At 40.9% G+C, this 16,256-nt stretch overlaps 1 protein-coding gene across 3 annotated transcripts in view; it reads right to left on the bottom strand.

Moving 5' to 3' along the window:
• Positions 1 to 1,911: 1,911 nt before the first annotated feature.
• Positions 1,912 to 16,256, bottom strand: part of NPNT (nephronectin) — a 54,747-nt gene continuing 40,402 nt past the window's right edge. For all 3 annotated transcript variants that reach the window (XM_074866871.1, XM_074866873.1, XM_074866872.1), the window contains 4 exons: positions 11,262 to 11,357; positions 10,771 to 10,869; positions 6,378 to 6,634; positions 1,912 to 3,827 (listed from right to left, as the gene is read on the bottom strand). In XM_074866871.1, the coding sequence (XP_074722972.1) occupies positions 3,732 to 3,827; positions 6,378 to 6,634; positions 10,771 to 10,869; positions 11,262 to 11,357 (548 nt within the window). In that variant the 3' untranslated portion in view covers positions 1,912 to 3,731. The remainder of the gene's footprint in view (positions 3,828 to 6,377; positions 6,635 to 10,770; positions 10,870 to 11,261; positions 11,358 to 16,256) is intronic.

The following is a 16,256-nucleotide window of genomic DNA, read 5'->3' as shown; positions in this document are numbered from 1 at the left end:
GTTGCAGGTTTACACAAATGCATCGCTCATCTTCTTTTCTTATTGGTGCGGAAAATCTGAAGTTGTAAAACTTTGCATCATTACAGGACATCAGGATAGAACAGCAGATAAGAAAGTGTTACAGCTACCATGAAAACTTGGATAATTTGGTGTTTGAGATATAGTTCTATATAAATAAAAATTGTGTAAGATTTAACTGGGCCTCAGTTGACAATTAATGACTCTAACACAATTAAAATTTCAAAGGCAGGCAGCTATAGTTATCTTGTTGTGTATCTTTAAATGCAGAGTGAACAGGTTTCAAGGTGGCTGTCCCAATGCACAGCTTGATCCAAAGTCTCTGATTTTAACAGTCTCTGAGGCCATTACTGGGCCTCATTTGCAGGGAGGAGCAACCTCTAATGGCACTTGGATTGGAGGCAGGTGCTACTGTTGCATCTTTTCTCCAGCTGGATGCTGCTGTCATGAGCATTCTTCTGCGCAGGGTTGTCTTCTCATGACTAATCTGACTCCTACTAGGGTGGTTATTGTACTCTCCAGCTATATTAAAAAAACAATGTTTTGACCTCCAAGTCTAGGAAAATTTATTGAAGGAACCCGAGGAAGCTTTTCTCCAGAGCAAAGAGGGTTTATTGAAAGCACTCGCTAGTGACTTAGTGACATGGCTCGGATGAGAGCTGAGGTGACTATAGAATGGAATCTGGAAACAAAATCTTGTATCAGTCTCTTCCAGTGTACTCACTTTGAGTCAGTAAATGCACACTGGTCATGGTACCTGTAATTTATGAAGAATCTTAATTTTCAATCTTTTTGGGGGAAAAAAGTTTAACATGTCTTTTAAAAACATTAAATTATAAGCTGGCAAGAGGTTATACAGTACATTTATCAAATGTTTTCATGTTAATTTAGTGCAATTTCTTCTGCTTGTCTAAGTATTTAAGCAGGAATTTCTTTTGGCACAGTTACCATTTATTAAACCCTAAGCAGGAAGGGCAGTGACAACCTACTTACTAGGAAGACCTCAGGCCCTCTTCCCATCTGCCTTGAGGCTCCTACAAAACTGGCAGTACCTGCCGTGTGCTGGCTGAGGGCTGTGGCTGGTTGGCGCTGTCTCAAAAGGTGGGCACAGAGACCTGGAGAAGGATCGTGGCAGAACCAGACCAACTGCGCCTCGTCTCTTCAGAAACGCCCAGAGAAGGTGACACCTACAGCCTTACGGCACAACCAGCTGCAGCGGTGAGTGACTTGCAGCTCCTTCAGGTCACACTCACGGAGACTACCCCTGTGTCCACTGTCAAGTGAGACTTCAGTTGTTAACAAGTCTTTACGGTGGTACTTGTTTGACTGTAACAATGAAATGCATCCATAAAACAGAGACCCCAAATCCTCCTCGTGTCACCTGAGTACTTCTCTCTGCTCACCTTCTGAATCCATTCAAATGCTGGGTGCTAAGGGCCAGTTGTAAAGGGGCAAAAAGTTCTTTCAGTCTTGCACAGATAGATTTCTATCTGTGAGTCTCAATCTCAGAGCGCTGTGGTAAAGACTATCTTCATCCACTGGTGATGAACCAGACTGAAACGTGTTCCTCTTGTTAGATGCCAAAGAATATAAGTTTGTGCAGGTTCAGCAGCATGTGGAACTATGGTAGCTGCTGCTTCTTGTACAATGGACATTTTACATTGCAGAAGCTCTTAAATTACCTGTGAAACTGTTCTTAAAAAAAGGTAGGTTGAAAACTGTCATTCTTCCTTTTGAATAATACATATAATGCTCTTGTTGTAATATACTGAAATGTACTTTTATTTTTAAATCTGGTAACAAGAGCTACTTCACTGTGGTTGTCATCTTTTGGTTCATTTCACTGCAATAAAAATGAGACTTTCAATCCAGAAATGAAAACAAGATTTCCAATTATTAGCAAGTAACAGCCTCCTTTACTGATTACTTTAAACTAAGGACAAAGTATTTCAACTATTCACAAATATTTCTGACATATTACAAAGTAGATCATGATCATATCTCAAGCAAGACAGTTTAAAAATGTTTACAAATGCATTGTTTTTTCCTCTTCAAAATGTTTGTTGATACAGTTTTGCAAGAGACTGTTTGGTCAAATAAACAGAGGCTTGGAACATGACCTCTAACAGTCTTGCAATTTTGTCTCTGTGGACTTTGTGCAAGGCTTAACATGAATTTTTTTTTAATGATGGTTTTCTAACATGATATGAAGTGACATTTATTTTACATTTTACATTAAGTATTTAAAAGCTCTGAGAGCTATTTCTTCTACATATATATTTTTGAAGCTTTAAGGCTGTGCCACTAACAACTTTTTATAAATCTTTTGTCATTTTCTTAAACGTTACAGTTACCTTGTTGGATTTAAAATTGTTAGCAGCGATGATGATGACTCTCATTTAAAAAAAATCCCAAGCCAAACAGAAGAATTCCCTGGGAAACTGCACACCACATGCATGATACATAACTAAAAAATTCATCCAAAGTTCTGATAAATATTTAGTTCCAGCTAGAGCTACTAGCTGTTCTAGTTCTAAAGAATAAAATGTTTATTATATACAGAAGGGCTGGATGGAATATGGACATTTGACAAAGATCACTCAAGGCATTTCATGGTCTGAACTGTTCACACAGTATTAATGCAGCTGCCCTTTTTGCTCATGCGTAGGCTTGTACCACCTGTGGGAAGGGAACATTCCTGGTAGAGTCAACTGGCTCAGTCTTACAAGAAGCAAGTTCTCTTCTCCAGGCTGCTCAGCCTTCAGCTGAACCAGGAGTTTCTTGCAGGATTGAGAGCCCTTTAGGGCTTGCTCCTGAGCTAAGTGCAAACTTGTACAGCATTATCAGATGCCAGTTTACACCAGGGAAGGGTTTGGTCTTTTGCCTTTAGCATATTACAATGTGAAAAACTGCACCAGCATTTTTCAGTGAGCACCATTAACTGACTTTGGTAACACATCTATTGGCACGACCAGCGGGATCAAAGAATATGCTGAACTCCTGTCTTGTACAATAAGAAAGCACAGCTGCCAATTACCTCACAACTAGAGTCTGTAAATATTAAGAACATAAATATGTTAATAACCATACACATATACACAAAACACAGCAGTAGCAATATTACAGGATGCAGTCCCTACTCTCTATAACTGCGTTTTTTTAATACAGATGCAACACCAAAATAAATGCTATTTAATATGAAGCAAACCCTTCTTCAAAGGTCAATGGCAGTAAGCCAAAGCTCAGGTCCAGGCTTCCTCTAATCTGAGGTGACTCTGAAGCCACATCAATCCCACTGCCTATCAAATCTAATCAATGAAAGAGTAGCACTATGGGAAGATAATGACTATCAGTTAACACTAAAACTTTCTGAGCTGGAGCTTTCTTTTGCCACCATTTGTACTTAATTCTCTGTTTTTCACAAGTGCTCTTTGTGTGAGCACTCCTCAGGCTTAACAGGGGATAAAGTTACTACATACAAAATATGATTTAGGGGTAAGGATTAATAGAAACAACCAGCACGGGATTGGAGTTCCTGAATCCTGGGAGGTGCTCTCCATGTTTTTAAGTGAAGTTTCAGTGAGATTGCACTTAGCAAACCACTAAGAAGTTGTCACTCTCCAACTTCTTTTTCGTGCACTTCTGTTTCAAAGCTTGGTAGGAATAGCATGAGAACGGATAGAGGAGATGATTGTGCTGGTCCACTGTCTTTGCTAATGCTCTTCAGAGCAGCGTCCTCTCCTCAAGATCACATCATCTAGTCCAATATCCCCAGTTCTTCCTTTCCCTTTCTCCCCTTTGAAAATAACCTGGGAAGAGAAATAGAACAATTTGAGTGCAAAAAGTAAAGTAAAATGAAAGCAGCTTTAGTTGAGAGAGGTCTAAACAGTAAGAAAGCAAAAGCATAAGAAAGCTCAGGCAATCATAACTGACTCACAGAAGCCTATTGATTCTCCTCAGAATTATGGCTTTTTTTTTCTGTGTCTGATCATTTCCCTTCACTTTGGCAGGATCTTTGTGAAGAGTGAGCAGTTCAGGCCAGAGTTGCTCCAGCTGCACTATCTGCTGAGGTGAGATGAACTTCCACGTAAGAGAATCTTGGGCGCTTTCTACATATCATCTCTGCACTGTTTTCATTGTCCCTCATTGCAAACGTATAAAATCCTCTGTATTCTGAAAAAATGCTGTCTAATAGAGGAGCTTTCCCTTGCTAAAGCATCTTGCAGCTGCCTTAGTTGTGGGAACTAGAGACACCCATTTTTTTATTTAACAAATTCTGGCTCCTGCACTCTCATGGTGTGATCTATAGAAGCACTGGCTCCTCACAAAATGGTGGTGGTAGATGTCTGGGCATGGATTTACGCAGATCACCAGTGGTCCAGATTTAGCCTGAGTAGGAGAAATTGAACAAATATAAAGCTTGACTAGAAAGACTGGAGCATAAATCAGAGCCAGCTGCCTTTAAGAAACACTTCCCACAAATCAGTATTCCTCACCTGTGCTACAGCTGTAGATTCAGAAACCTGAACTGTTTAATACAGTCAGTGTTTTTGACCATGGCCTAAAAATTACTCGAAGGCTACAGCAAAACTTTGTAAGAGTCTGCTGTTATCACTGAGCTGGAAAAGGTTAATACAGATTCATAGATCAGAAATTCAGCTGTATAGTTAAAAATAATTTGGATGCTTGCTGAAAGCACACTTTTAAACAAGGAGTAGGAAGGGAGGAGGTCAGAGAAACTCTGTGTTGAATTATTTTTTTAGAAATGAATGATTTTGGGTGTACTTTTACACGGAGCTAATTTATTAGAAAATGTGATGAAGGATTCTGGTCTCCATTCATATTCTCCTCAGGTTTCCAGTAGGCCCCCCTAAAGTCACTAGTGTTTAATTGCTGTTGGTTTTTAATTATCTAGAAAATAAAGCTTCCATATTGCCTCCTGATTTCTCTGGGGCAGAGGCTTTCCCTGCTTACCTAGAGGTTTCCCTCTTTCCCTGATCCTTGGACTTAATGTGACAGTGTTCAGGTCAGCAGCCCCAGCTGCCCACACTGGCTGGAAAAGATCCCAGACTTGACTGTTCTGTAAGGGGCCACGAGGCAGCTCTGCGGAGCGGCGATGGGTTTTGGTTGGCAAGCCCCGCTGACAGCTGCTGCTGAGGTGGGCCTGAGAGGCAGGGGACAGCGCGAAGGGCAACTGCTGATCTCGTCTGGGGTCTCAAACTCATTTGCTTTTCTGCCAGACAATATATTAGTGGTACACACTTATTTAATGAACTGCTCTATCAGGTGAGACAGATCTGAGGATTACCAGAAGTGTTAAACTTAGCGAAAAAGGGTAAGAATGTGGCAAATATATTGTTCACCTGCTAAAAATTTCCACATTCTCAGTCTGACATTTATTTACAGCTAACAGGAGGTCAGGCCTCTTTGTTACTATTGCTGAGGTAAAGTTTTCAGTAAATTATCCATGGTAAACACAGCCCTAATATCAACTGTAGAACTATATACTGTGTGTGTGTTGTAGCCTGCTCCCACCGTGAACATTATGATGTGTGAGCTTTTTAGAGCATCTGATATATGTCAGAGCAAAACAGGCCCTGAAGCACCCAAGCCTCCCTCTTTCGATCTGAAACAGAAACTACCTTCAAGCTAAGCAGAGGCTGAAGAAAATGATGAGCTTTTGATATCAGTTTATCACCCAATGTTTCTAAGACTTTCAGGTATTAAAAGATTCTCCACAGCACTTCAGACAGCTTCTTTTGATTGCACTAAACCATTCTGGGTTATTGGCATAGTTAGTTCATTATTTACCTCCTTGGCCAGATCTGCTGCAGGTATTCTGAAGAGCATAAAACCATGTGAGATTGCACGTATAACCTCCCTGCATGACCAAAAATTACTTCTTTTCAATATCTTTGCCCTGATTTAGCCAGGTACTAATCCACAGGGGAGGATTCTTCCTATTCTCCATGGCAGTGTATTATTTAAAGCATTGTTCATGAGGAATCTTGATACAGACTTTTTGGAAATCCATGTACAGTATGCTGTTGTCCATTAAACTGCTCCTTCCTACTTGGTGGTTCCCTTAAAACAGGCTGGACAAGGTAGCTCAGTACAGGCTATTTTGTCATTTCCTATGTGGCTCCTGCTGTAGGTGGGATTTTTTTTTGTAAAACTAATTTGAAATAATGCACAATGACTCTTATCTTTAATGTGATTCTATTGGCAGGGATCAAATAATAAAACACAGGCTGAAATTGGACCCAGAAGACAAACGGTCTGGTGCTATGCCACCTAAGTGTCTTCAGCTTCTCATGAAAAAAAAAAAAAAAAAAGGCAGCACATGCATCAGTACTTACACTCTTGATGCCTAGTCCTCGTAAAGTTATGTGTGTCTGTCTCCAGCCATGGCCACCATTTCTTCCCCAAACAGCTGGTCCGTGGGCCCCCTTCTTCCTTACAAAGACTTGGAGGGCTCCAGAATGCAGCCCGGGCACCTTATGCCGGAATGACAAGCACAAGTCACCAGCGGGAGCCATGTGACCCAAGGGCAGGATAAGATGTGCCACTCTTCCTTCTTTGCCTTTGGGGTCAGAGATGGTGAGATACTGTCCCCCTGCAAAAGAAAAAGCAGTTAGTTTTCGTCTTTTTAAATTCTGCTGTGTTGCAGGACTAAATGCACAAGAGTCATTAAAAAAATACAAAAAAAAGGGCTCCGCAAGGTCCAGTGAGTCTTAAATAAGGCATGTAGCTGCTGGAACGTGAACCAGAACTGATGCATCTGCCTCCTGCAGGGTAATATTTACTGTGCTGGTGGTCTGTTTACATTACATAATCACAGCATCATCTAGGTTGGAAAGGACCTTGAAGATCATCCAGTCCAACCATTAACCTAACACTGACAGTTCCCAACTACACCATATCCCTCAGCGCTATGTCGACCTGACTCTTAAACACCTCCAGGGATGGGGACTCCACCACCTCCCTGGGCAGCCCATTCCAACACCTAACAACCCCTTCTGTAAAGAAATACTTCCTAATATCCAGCCTAAACATTCTCTGGCGCAATTTGAGGCCATTCCCTCTTGTCCTGTCGCTTATTACTTGGTTAAAGAGACTCATCCCCAGCTCTCTGCAACCTCCTTTCAGGTAGTTGTAGAGGGCGATGAGGTCTCCCCTCAGCCTCCTCTTCTCCAGACTAAACAACCCCAGTTCCCTCAGCCGCTCCTCGTAAGACATGTGCTCCAGACCCTTCACCAGCTTCGTTGCCCTTCTCTGGACACGCTCGAGTAATTCAATGTCCTTTTTGTAGTGAGGGGCCCAAAACTGAACACAGTCATCAAGGTGCGGCCTCACCAGTGCCGAGTACAGGGCTAAGATCACTTCCCTGTCCCTGCTGGCTACGCTATTTCTGATACAAGCCAGGATGCCATTGGCCTTCTTGGCCACCTGGGCACAGTGCTGGCTCATGTTCAGCCGGCTGTCAGTCAACACCCCCAGGTCCCTCTCTGACTGGCAGCTCTCCAGCCACTCCTCCCCAAGCCTGTAGCACTGCTGGGGGATGTTGTGGCTGAAGTGCAGCACCTGGCATTTGGCCTTACTGAAACTCATGCAGCTGAAAATGATAATTTCATGTATTCCTTCATTTCTGACAACCCCTTGGTTGCCTGATTTTAAACCCACAGTGACATTAAAACTACTGCATGCATTTATGCTCCTTGTAAACTGCTGGTTTTTGCTACTGGATGGATGAACGAGAAGGCTAGCATAAATGTTACCATGTAATTGAGCTATGGGTCTGTCCCCTTCCTTTGGTTTGGGAACTGTGTTAACAGGTTAATTCTCAAACCTTTGCAAACACAGAGCCTTTTCATTTAACCATAATTTAAAGTCTTAATCTGGATTAGATACAGAAATCTAGAAACAGTAATGACTTCCAAATGGCTGTTTATGTGATACACTCCCTAAAGTCTTCTCTAACAGTAGTTAATTGTCAGTGAATGTACGTATTTAATTCAAAACCCTATTATTATTTCTGATCATAAAAGATGCCTTCATAAAAACACCTAGAACATGAAAAGTAGAGGATCTCAGGTATGGCAACATTTATTAAATCTAAACAAACAAAAAAAAGCATATACTTCCCTAAGTTACACACACACCCTTTCACACAGGCACTCAAAATTACAGTAAATGATACTTCACATTTTGGAGAAAACCTACACTTGTATTTTAGCTTCATACTTTTCATTAGAACTTTTGCAAGGCGGATGATAATGTTAAAATTTGAAATTACCAAAGGGAGTAGGTAACTTTTTAAAAATTTCTTTAAAAAAAAAATTTATCTTACTCTGAACGTAAGAATCTTTTTTTTTAAGAGAATCAGATTTTTTAATCTTTTTTTAATCAGAAAATCCAAGTTTAGTGAACTTAAGGCAAAGGTGGAATTTAGGCTCCTTAGTTGAAACTGATATAGAAATACTGTTGGACATACACAGTCTTTACTTATTTATGGGATATAAAAGTATTTTTCCATTTAAAGTGTTGCCCTGCTGCTACTCAATGACAATGTATCAGGGCTTGTCACACAGTTAAAAGGAAAGCCAGCCTTGCCTCCAATTCACTACTTCTACACAGGTTTTTGAGTTCTTTGGTCTCAACGAGATTTAACAAAGTATTATGCTGCTGTCTGGGGCCCCAGATCTGCATTTGGACATGAAGTGGAATCCATTTGTCCAAGGATCTGTTAAAGTTTTTTGTTTTGTTTTGTTTTGTTTTTCTTTTTATGCATTGTTTTTGCATCAAGGTCACTAACTGCTAAAATAAGCATACTAGAGTTTAAATAACTGCACCTGTTTGTTGTAGATACAATTATATCATTATACAAGTACTGACTCAACTCATTAACTGCATCTGTTTCAGATAGTTACACTGACTGAATCCAATCAATAGGAAACAGATTTAGGTAAGCACAAAGCCAGTGTATCTACAAGCAAGCCCCTGCAGGAAAAGGTCCCCTCAAATCAGCATTTTCTGCATGCAAGATAAGCTTATAAGGCTTCAGCATGGCACCTTTCAAAATGCAGATTCTGAGAAACCAATAAATAGCAAACTCTGAAAGGTAAAAGCAAACACTCAGGAACAAGCTGTGAAAATAAATCCTTGCAACAAGGTATTCCAGACAGGAGGGAGTGGGTGGGTGACTTCAAGGGACTAGTTTTAACAGGTTATGTCAACAGCAGCAGAACATACACAGGAAACAAAAAGCCCGTGACTGGGAAGCAACGCAGGAGGAAAAAAAAAAAAAAAAAAAGTCTAAAAAAACCAAAGAGCCAGTTAAAAACCATAGTTCTGTAACTTGATATATATTAACAACAATTTTTGAGTACAGATAATGAATATACTTTGAGTGACTGACCTCAGAAACAAAGCATTTTTAAATCCCTTGTTTCAAAACGATGTTTGAATTATGTGTGATCTTTTTTAAAAGGCCAGGAGACAGCTGCCTGTTCCTCATCTGCAAGAGAAAGGAGCTCTGCTCTTGGAGTCCATTCAGGAGACTTTTTAAGTGTCATAAGGAGCATACGAAATACTAGAGCCTGCCTGGGGGTGGGGAGGGGTAAGTGAAGACAGCACTTCCACTCAGTCGCCTAAACAGCCTGAAGAAGGTGCCAGGTCACCTGCTGTGGTGGCAAATGACTGTCTCGTCAATGGCAGCGGAAGGACAGACATCAGTGATGGAAAATGGCTCTCAGTGCCCTCACCCTCCCTCAACTTAACCTGTAACATTTTATGCCTGAGAGCGCGTTTCCTTCGAAGCCTGCCATCCCCTCACATAATGTAAGCATTGTGCACTTCAAAGGCTGCTCTTCTGGGTATGAACTAATCCCATCATTACGGGGAGCCAGAGATGTGTGCCTAATCCCCGGCGCTGCTGGGGGAAGGGTAAACAGGCAGGGCCAGCCAGCCTCTCGGGGCCGTGCAGCAAAACCAACAGGACCCGAAACACAACCAGCTACATTGCAGAGGTGTGGGGCTGCTGGGCCTACGGCAGCAGAGGTGTGCAGTGGGAGGGGTCCCCGCTCTGGCTGACCGCCCCTGCCCATGCCAGTCTTCTTCCATCCTGCGAGGGGCTAGTACACGCTCCCCTGTAATGTTCATTGCAGGGGCACTTTTTACCATCCCAAATAGACTCATTTTCAGAAGTCTCTATATATGAGCACTTCACTTGACTTGCAGTTACTTAACAGTCTTCCTATATACAGGCTGCTGTAACTTAAGAGTAGAATTCAATAAAATCAAACTGAGGGGTTAAACTAAACATTACATTTGGCAACAGAACAAAGATTATTTCCAGCACTTTATAATTTTGCTTGTAATATAGAAATAATTATGTTTGTGTGGTGGTTTGAAAAATAAGCTTTGTTTCACCATAAATAAAAGTTGTTCTCTAGTCCACATTTTTGTTCTTTCTGATTCTTTTAAGACAGATAATCTTTTACTGAATCATTTACTACTCCTTCAGAGACATTCCTATTGTAAAGATACCAGCTATGATAAATTTCTCAATTGCTCTTTCATGGTGGGAATCCTCAGTTTTGATTGTTATACACAGGAGAGGTGTGGGTGTGAAATGTATCCTGGAACTAAAGGGAACAGAAGCTGTGTAAATTCATCATAACACAAGAACTGTCATCAACCTCCAGCCTGGTGGTTCTTCAGCTACAGGATGCGATCACAGATGTGTCTTACCTGACGCATCTCTCACTGGTTCCCAGTGCAGGTCATCATCTCTGTCCTTGATCCATCCGCACAGTCCACTATCAAAATTACAGCTGTGTACCAGGACACCTGGGCAGAACAGAGCAGAAGGTCAAAAAAAACCCAAACCATTGGGATTGTTTTGGTTGGGGAACTACAGCCATTTCCCTTGTGGCTGACACTAGCAAGTGAATAAGAAAATTAAATGCAACAGAAGAAGCATTAGAAAAAGGATCTACAAAACCACTAAAACAATAAAAAGGATGCTAATGTTATTATTAACAATTCACCCTATTTTTATGCTAAATCTGTTAGGAAAAAAAACTATAAAGGTTCACTTAGATGGTGGGGTTTTTTGTTTTTACAAAGCACAGTTTAAACAAGAGGCATAAGATGTAGAAGTCCTGTAAAGGTGTATAAAACCACAAGAAATCTCAAAAAATCTTAAAGCCTAGGCCCCGAACATGAGATATGATCTTTACCTGGGTCATCATTTGCTTCAAATTCATCGGCAGTAATCCCTCTTTCAATTTCAAGTATTTCAAACAGATTATTGCTCACTCCAGGCTGGCGTGGAACTGTGAGAAAAGCAGTTTTACAGAAATGAATGAGATAAAGGTAGTTAGCGACCTACTTTCTTATCTTTAATAAAAAACAGCAGAGCAGCTCTGGGCATTATGCTTCTCTTGGAGAATTCAATATAGTTAATTATATTTGACATGAAGATTCATAAACTTTATGCCTATGTGATTTATGATTTATGTTGTAACATTTATTTGAGCACTGTAAAAGTTGATTCCCAATCTGCTAAAGGCTCTTCAAATGAAAGCTCCTTTTTAACCGGGGGCGGGGGGGGGGGAAGAAAAAGCTTTAACCTTGAAGCTCACTATTTCCCTCCAAATGTACTTTTAAAGACAGTGGTTTCTCAATAAAATAAGCCACATTTAAGCCCTTGCTCAGACTTTCCAGTCCACTCACCCTCCTGAGATGCTTATAGGAGAATCTCAAGACGAGGCTGTGGTACTTGGAAGAGGCCCCACACGCACCTAACCCTCAAAACATGGCTGAAGGTACGTCCATCTACCTGCAAAGGATTAGAGCTTCCAACACAATTATCAGGATTGTACTGAGAGTTGAAGAGGAGGAGCTCTAGTGGCAGCTGGAATTCAACTGTAATTATGCTTTTTGCTTTCCAACACAGTCTGTCCTTCAGCTGCTGTTCTCAGCTGGAAGGAGAAGGAACGCTCTCAGTGATTAACGGGCCCAGAGCTTATTAGAGATTCAGCAGCCAGAACAACCTGAAATTTAAGATGTCTTTGTGGCAACGATGGCTGCCAAAGTCAGGTGACTACAAAGACTTCTGAAGACGCCGTGCCAGTCTGTAGAAGTCTCCAGAAATAACACACCAATGTCATGCCTGATGGACAGCTGTCAACTAGAGATAAACCACTGGATAGAGCTGTCTCGGAAATCCCTCCTTAGAGGCAGGTCTAGCACATAATTAATAACAGCAGTAATGCGTTTCAGACATGTCCTTAGATGTTATAGACACTTCTGACACCTACAGAATTTGTAAGGCCCTTATCTATTAAAAACTTGAGATGTTTTCCATTTGCAGTGCCACAACAAGTAACTTAATGTCTCTGTAGGCTTCTTAGGCAAGTAAGAACAAGAAGAACTGAGATGATTTACAGTTCTAAACTGAAATAAAGGACTGTTGTTTTCAGGAAATCAAATCAAAGGTGAGAAGGAACTTCTTTTGCACTAGGACAACATGTAAATAGCACTGCTGCAAGAGCTCCTCTAAAGCCAGAAGACAACGGAAAATAAGAATGAAGTAGCTTCCTGCTTTTTGGAACTAGGACAAAATAAACAGCCTGATAAAAGGTCAACCAAATGCTAATATTTTAAAGTAATATTCCAAGCTACAGATTTTGGTTGATAATTTTGTATAATATAAATAAATAAATAAAAAGCTTTAAGTCTGTAGGAAACTGATTAACTCCTTAATATTATAGCCATTTTTGATATTATTACATCTCCTTTTTTTTTTCCTTTTTTTTTTTAAATCCTTTGTAGATTTCAGATTATGTCTATTTGCAGTCTAGGATATCATGCTCAAATAGCCCCAAGGACTTTAGGTTGGCTTGGGTAATAAAGGCCTCTTAATTTTTAAGGATACATTGTTTGTAATAATATTTTTGCTGCTTTGTTTAATCATTTTTTTCCTTTTTTTCTGTGATTAGAATTTTGAGATTTAACATGAAAGAACCCTTACGAATGTGCACAGGCCACACCACCTAGGCCAATAATCATCCTGCAGCCTGTTTATGCACAAATACTATATTCAAGTATATAAAGAAAATACCTCAGGCAGCAAAAGAGGAACAAGGAAAATCGAAGCAGGAATGCTCTAAAATCGTCGTTCACCCCTAATCCCTCCCAGTAGTCCTCTACTGTCTTTCCTAGGAGCTCGCTCTAATTGACAGGCGGGACAGTTGACCAAGCCCATCAAGCAGCTCCAGTCACACCAGCACAGAGGTGCTCAGGGCCGAGTAAGCTGCTCGGAGGTGGAACTGCACACACACTCACTCACACACTGCTCTGACCGCGTTACAGGCATGGATGACCGTGAGCAGTAGCTTAGGGAGCAGGTATGAGTGCGAGCTGTCCCGTGGCATGCACAGCACCTAGCAGCACCGTTTACATTCAGCTGCAGTGGGTTCGCTCGGGGATGTTAAAAACTGGGAATTCAATTTCTGGGGCTTACTGTGGCCAGCCGCCTGGGACAGCAAATTTTGCAGGAGTATTTATTTACAAAACCTGCTAAACTAACAGCATCCTGCAAGTTACTTACTGTCAATTCTGGCAGGACAGTGCTCTGACTGCAATTTCGCCTTAGATAAGTCCTCACAGTGGAGTTTCACCTCGCGTTACAACCACACTACAGGCTGCTGCTCCTGGTGGAACACAGCACTCTCCACACATGAGACACATCTGTGCCACACCCCCCAGGCACTATCACCTTGCCTTTCCTCTTCCTGGACTGCACTAAGGAAAAAATATACTGTTCACTTCCTACGCTATGGAGAACAAGTTGGCAATTTGCTTCAAAACTGCTGAGCGCAGCATACATAGGTACTGCAGCTGTCAGTCTAGAGTGGACACGCAGCCTTTTCTTGAGGTGTCTTTACATCTGCCACATCCACAAGGCACAGGATGGAAAGCGGTCAGCCCAGAGGAGCAGACAGAAAAGCGAGCTGTCTGTGAGGAAACTCACAGTGCCATTACCCTCCAGCCACCATGTACCCACCAGCGACACTGAACTTAACACTCTGCACCTCCATATCCTCCTGTTCTTCCCCTGCACCCCAAGTTTTTCTTAGGGACCAAAGGCTCAGACCACAGACTCACAGGCAGGTAGTTACAAGGCTCTAAATGAACACTGTGGCAGACAGCATTGAAGAAACCCACTGCCATGCTCTAGGATTTGTAGGATATTCACAGTCTCAAGGTATGTGCTTGCCCTGTGGACCCCCTTTCCCAGTTCCCCATAACTCATTTATGGAAAATACTGCAGGAAATAATAGGAATTTATTTTCCAAACTACTTCAGTTTACTTACTAAAATATCATTTCTAGTGCACTGCTGTTTCATACAAATCTGAGTTACAGCTGTGCACACATACGAGCATTCTCCAAATTAAAGTTGATATATTTACCTACAATTAAAGCTCTACAAAAAAATATTTCTTGAAAGCTTTAGAGAAAAGTCCTCTCCAAACACCATTGTTATGAACTTCTAGAATAACGTAGAGCTTAAACCAGCCACTTCAGCGCTCAGAGCTAATTAGAGGAATGTGCACTCCATATGAAACAAGAGTTACCGTAAGAGATGCAGGGCTCTAAATATGATCCATGTGTACACTACTTTTTGCTACAACGACCAATGTGCTGAGTGGCGATCGTGGGAGAAAGTATTTGGCACAATTATTTTCTGCAAGCTTTCCAAGCCCTTTCTGTGTACTTTATATAGCCTATCAGTGTGCTTTTCACTTAACTTCAATGGTTTGATAAAGCTTGTTAAATATAAACTTGGCTTCTTCTTCTTGGAGAATTTTATAAGCTCTGAGTGAGCCAATACATCAACACTACCATGTTCTCAGAGTTCATGAGCTGAGTTCTTCATAGATGCATGAATGTGGGGGGAAACATTTAAAAACTGCCTAAGATTGATTTCTTTCCAGTTTTTTAATCCTGTGGGAAAACAGTAGGACTTTTTTTCATTTACTTACTAATTGCTGAGTTTGGGAGTATAAGAGATGGTGTGTACATATGTCAGGTTATTTGTAATTACAGAATAATCACTGTTTTGGTGTTACAAAAGCAAAACAAAACATGGAGTGCAGCTTCATGTTATTAGTAATTGTTATTACTGTTAATAATACAGAGTTCTGCCTTACAGCAAAGACTGTGTTCTTATGCAATTCCATTCCACACAATAATCATGGCCAAGCTTTCCATTTGTTAAAAACAACACAACAAAGGACAAAGATTATTTGACTGAAAACTTACAACTGAAAGTTGTTAAATTCCACTTCCAAAAAAAACCCTTCAAGTGATGAGATCTCATGCAGAACTAGTAGAAAATAGCTAAAATGAAGGGTAGTCCGGAGCTCAGTCAGACTTAGTAAACAAGAATATGCCCTGTTTTCCTCAAGGGAAGACTTTGATATATGCTGGGCTAAAAAGAAGGACAACAGAGAAGTACATTTCACCCTTTTATCTGGATAACCGTAGCGTCTAGGATTTGTTGCCTAAAATTCCACAGACTCAAATTTTGCAGGGTAAATTATTTCAGGAAGGGCCTTGATGGACTGTCCCACCCTCTACAGTGCTATTTGCGTAAGAGGGGAGAGATGGTCCTCACATGCAACCACTCTGAAGTCCAATCTTGCATTTCTCAGGCAGTTACAAGGCTCATTAACTTTGACCTAAACAAAGACCATACTATATATCTTTCCAGAAGATTTTCTGAAAAGTAACCTGTCTGCTTTTCTATGAGCAGCTATTTAGAGGTGCAGAGTGCCGAGTTTCAAGGAAACACAGCTAAAATAAGTAGTCTACAGAAGCTTGCATATCAGATCTGGGGATAAAACTAGCTGGAGGATTGATGGAGGGTGTGATTTGTAAGACTCCTAGACCTTATGATTACACATTAAAAACAGGAACAAAGTGCCTATCTTAAATGCTTAAAGATGCTTAAAGACAAATACATTTTAAGAGGTGCCAGAACAGTGAAGACAAATGAAATGCTATTGTAAATTGATGCTACTATAATGATATCAAGGAATAACAAAAACCACGTTCTTTGCTTTTAGCATTTCCCTTTTTTCAACACCTTCAAGAATCACGTAACTGCATTTACTCACTAAGGACTTTTCAGTCATTGAAAGTGGGACCAGAAAGAATCAAGTT

The sequence above is a fragment of the Strix uralensis genome, chromosome 4 (assembly GCF_047716275.1).
Source record: "Strix uralensis isolate ZFMK-TIS-50842 chromosome 4, bStrUra1, whole genome shotgun sequence".
Classification (NCBI taxonomy): domain Eukaryota; kingdom Metazoa; phylum Chordata; class Aves; order Strigiformes; family Strigidae; genus Strix; species Strix uralensis.
This window is presented reverse-complemented; position numbering and strand designations above follow the sequence as displayed.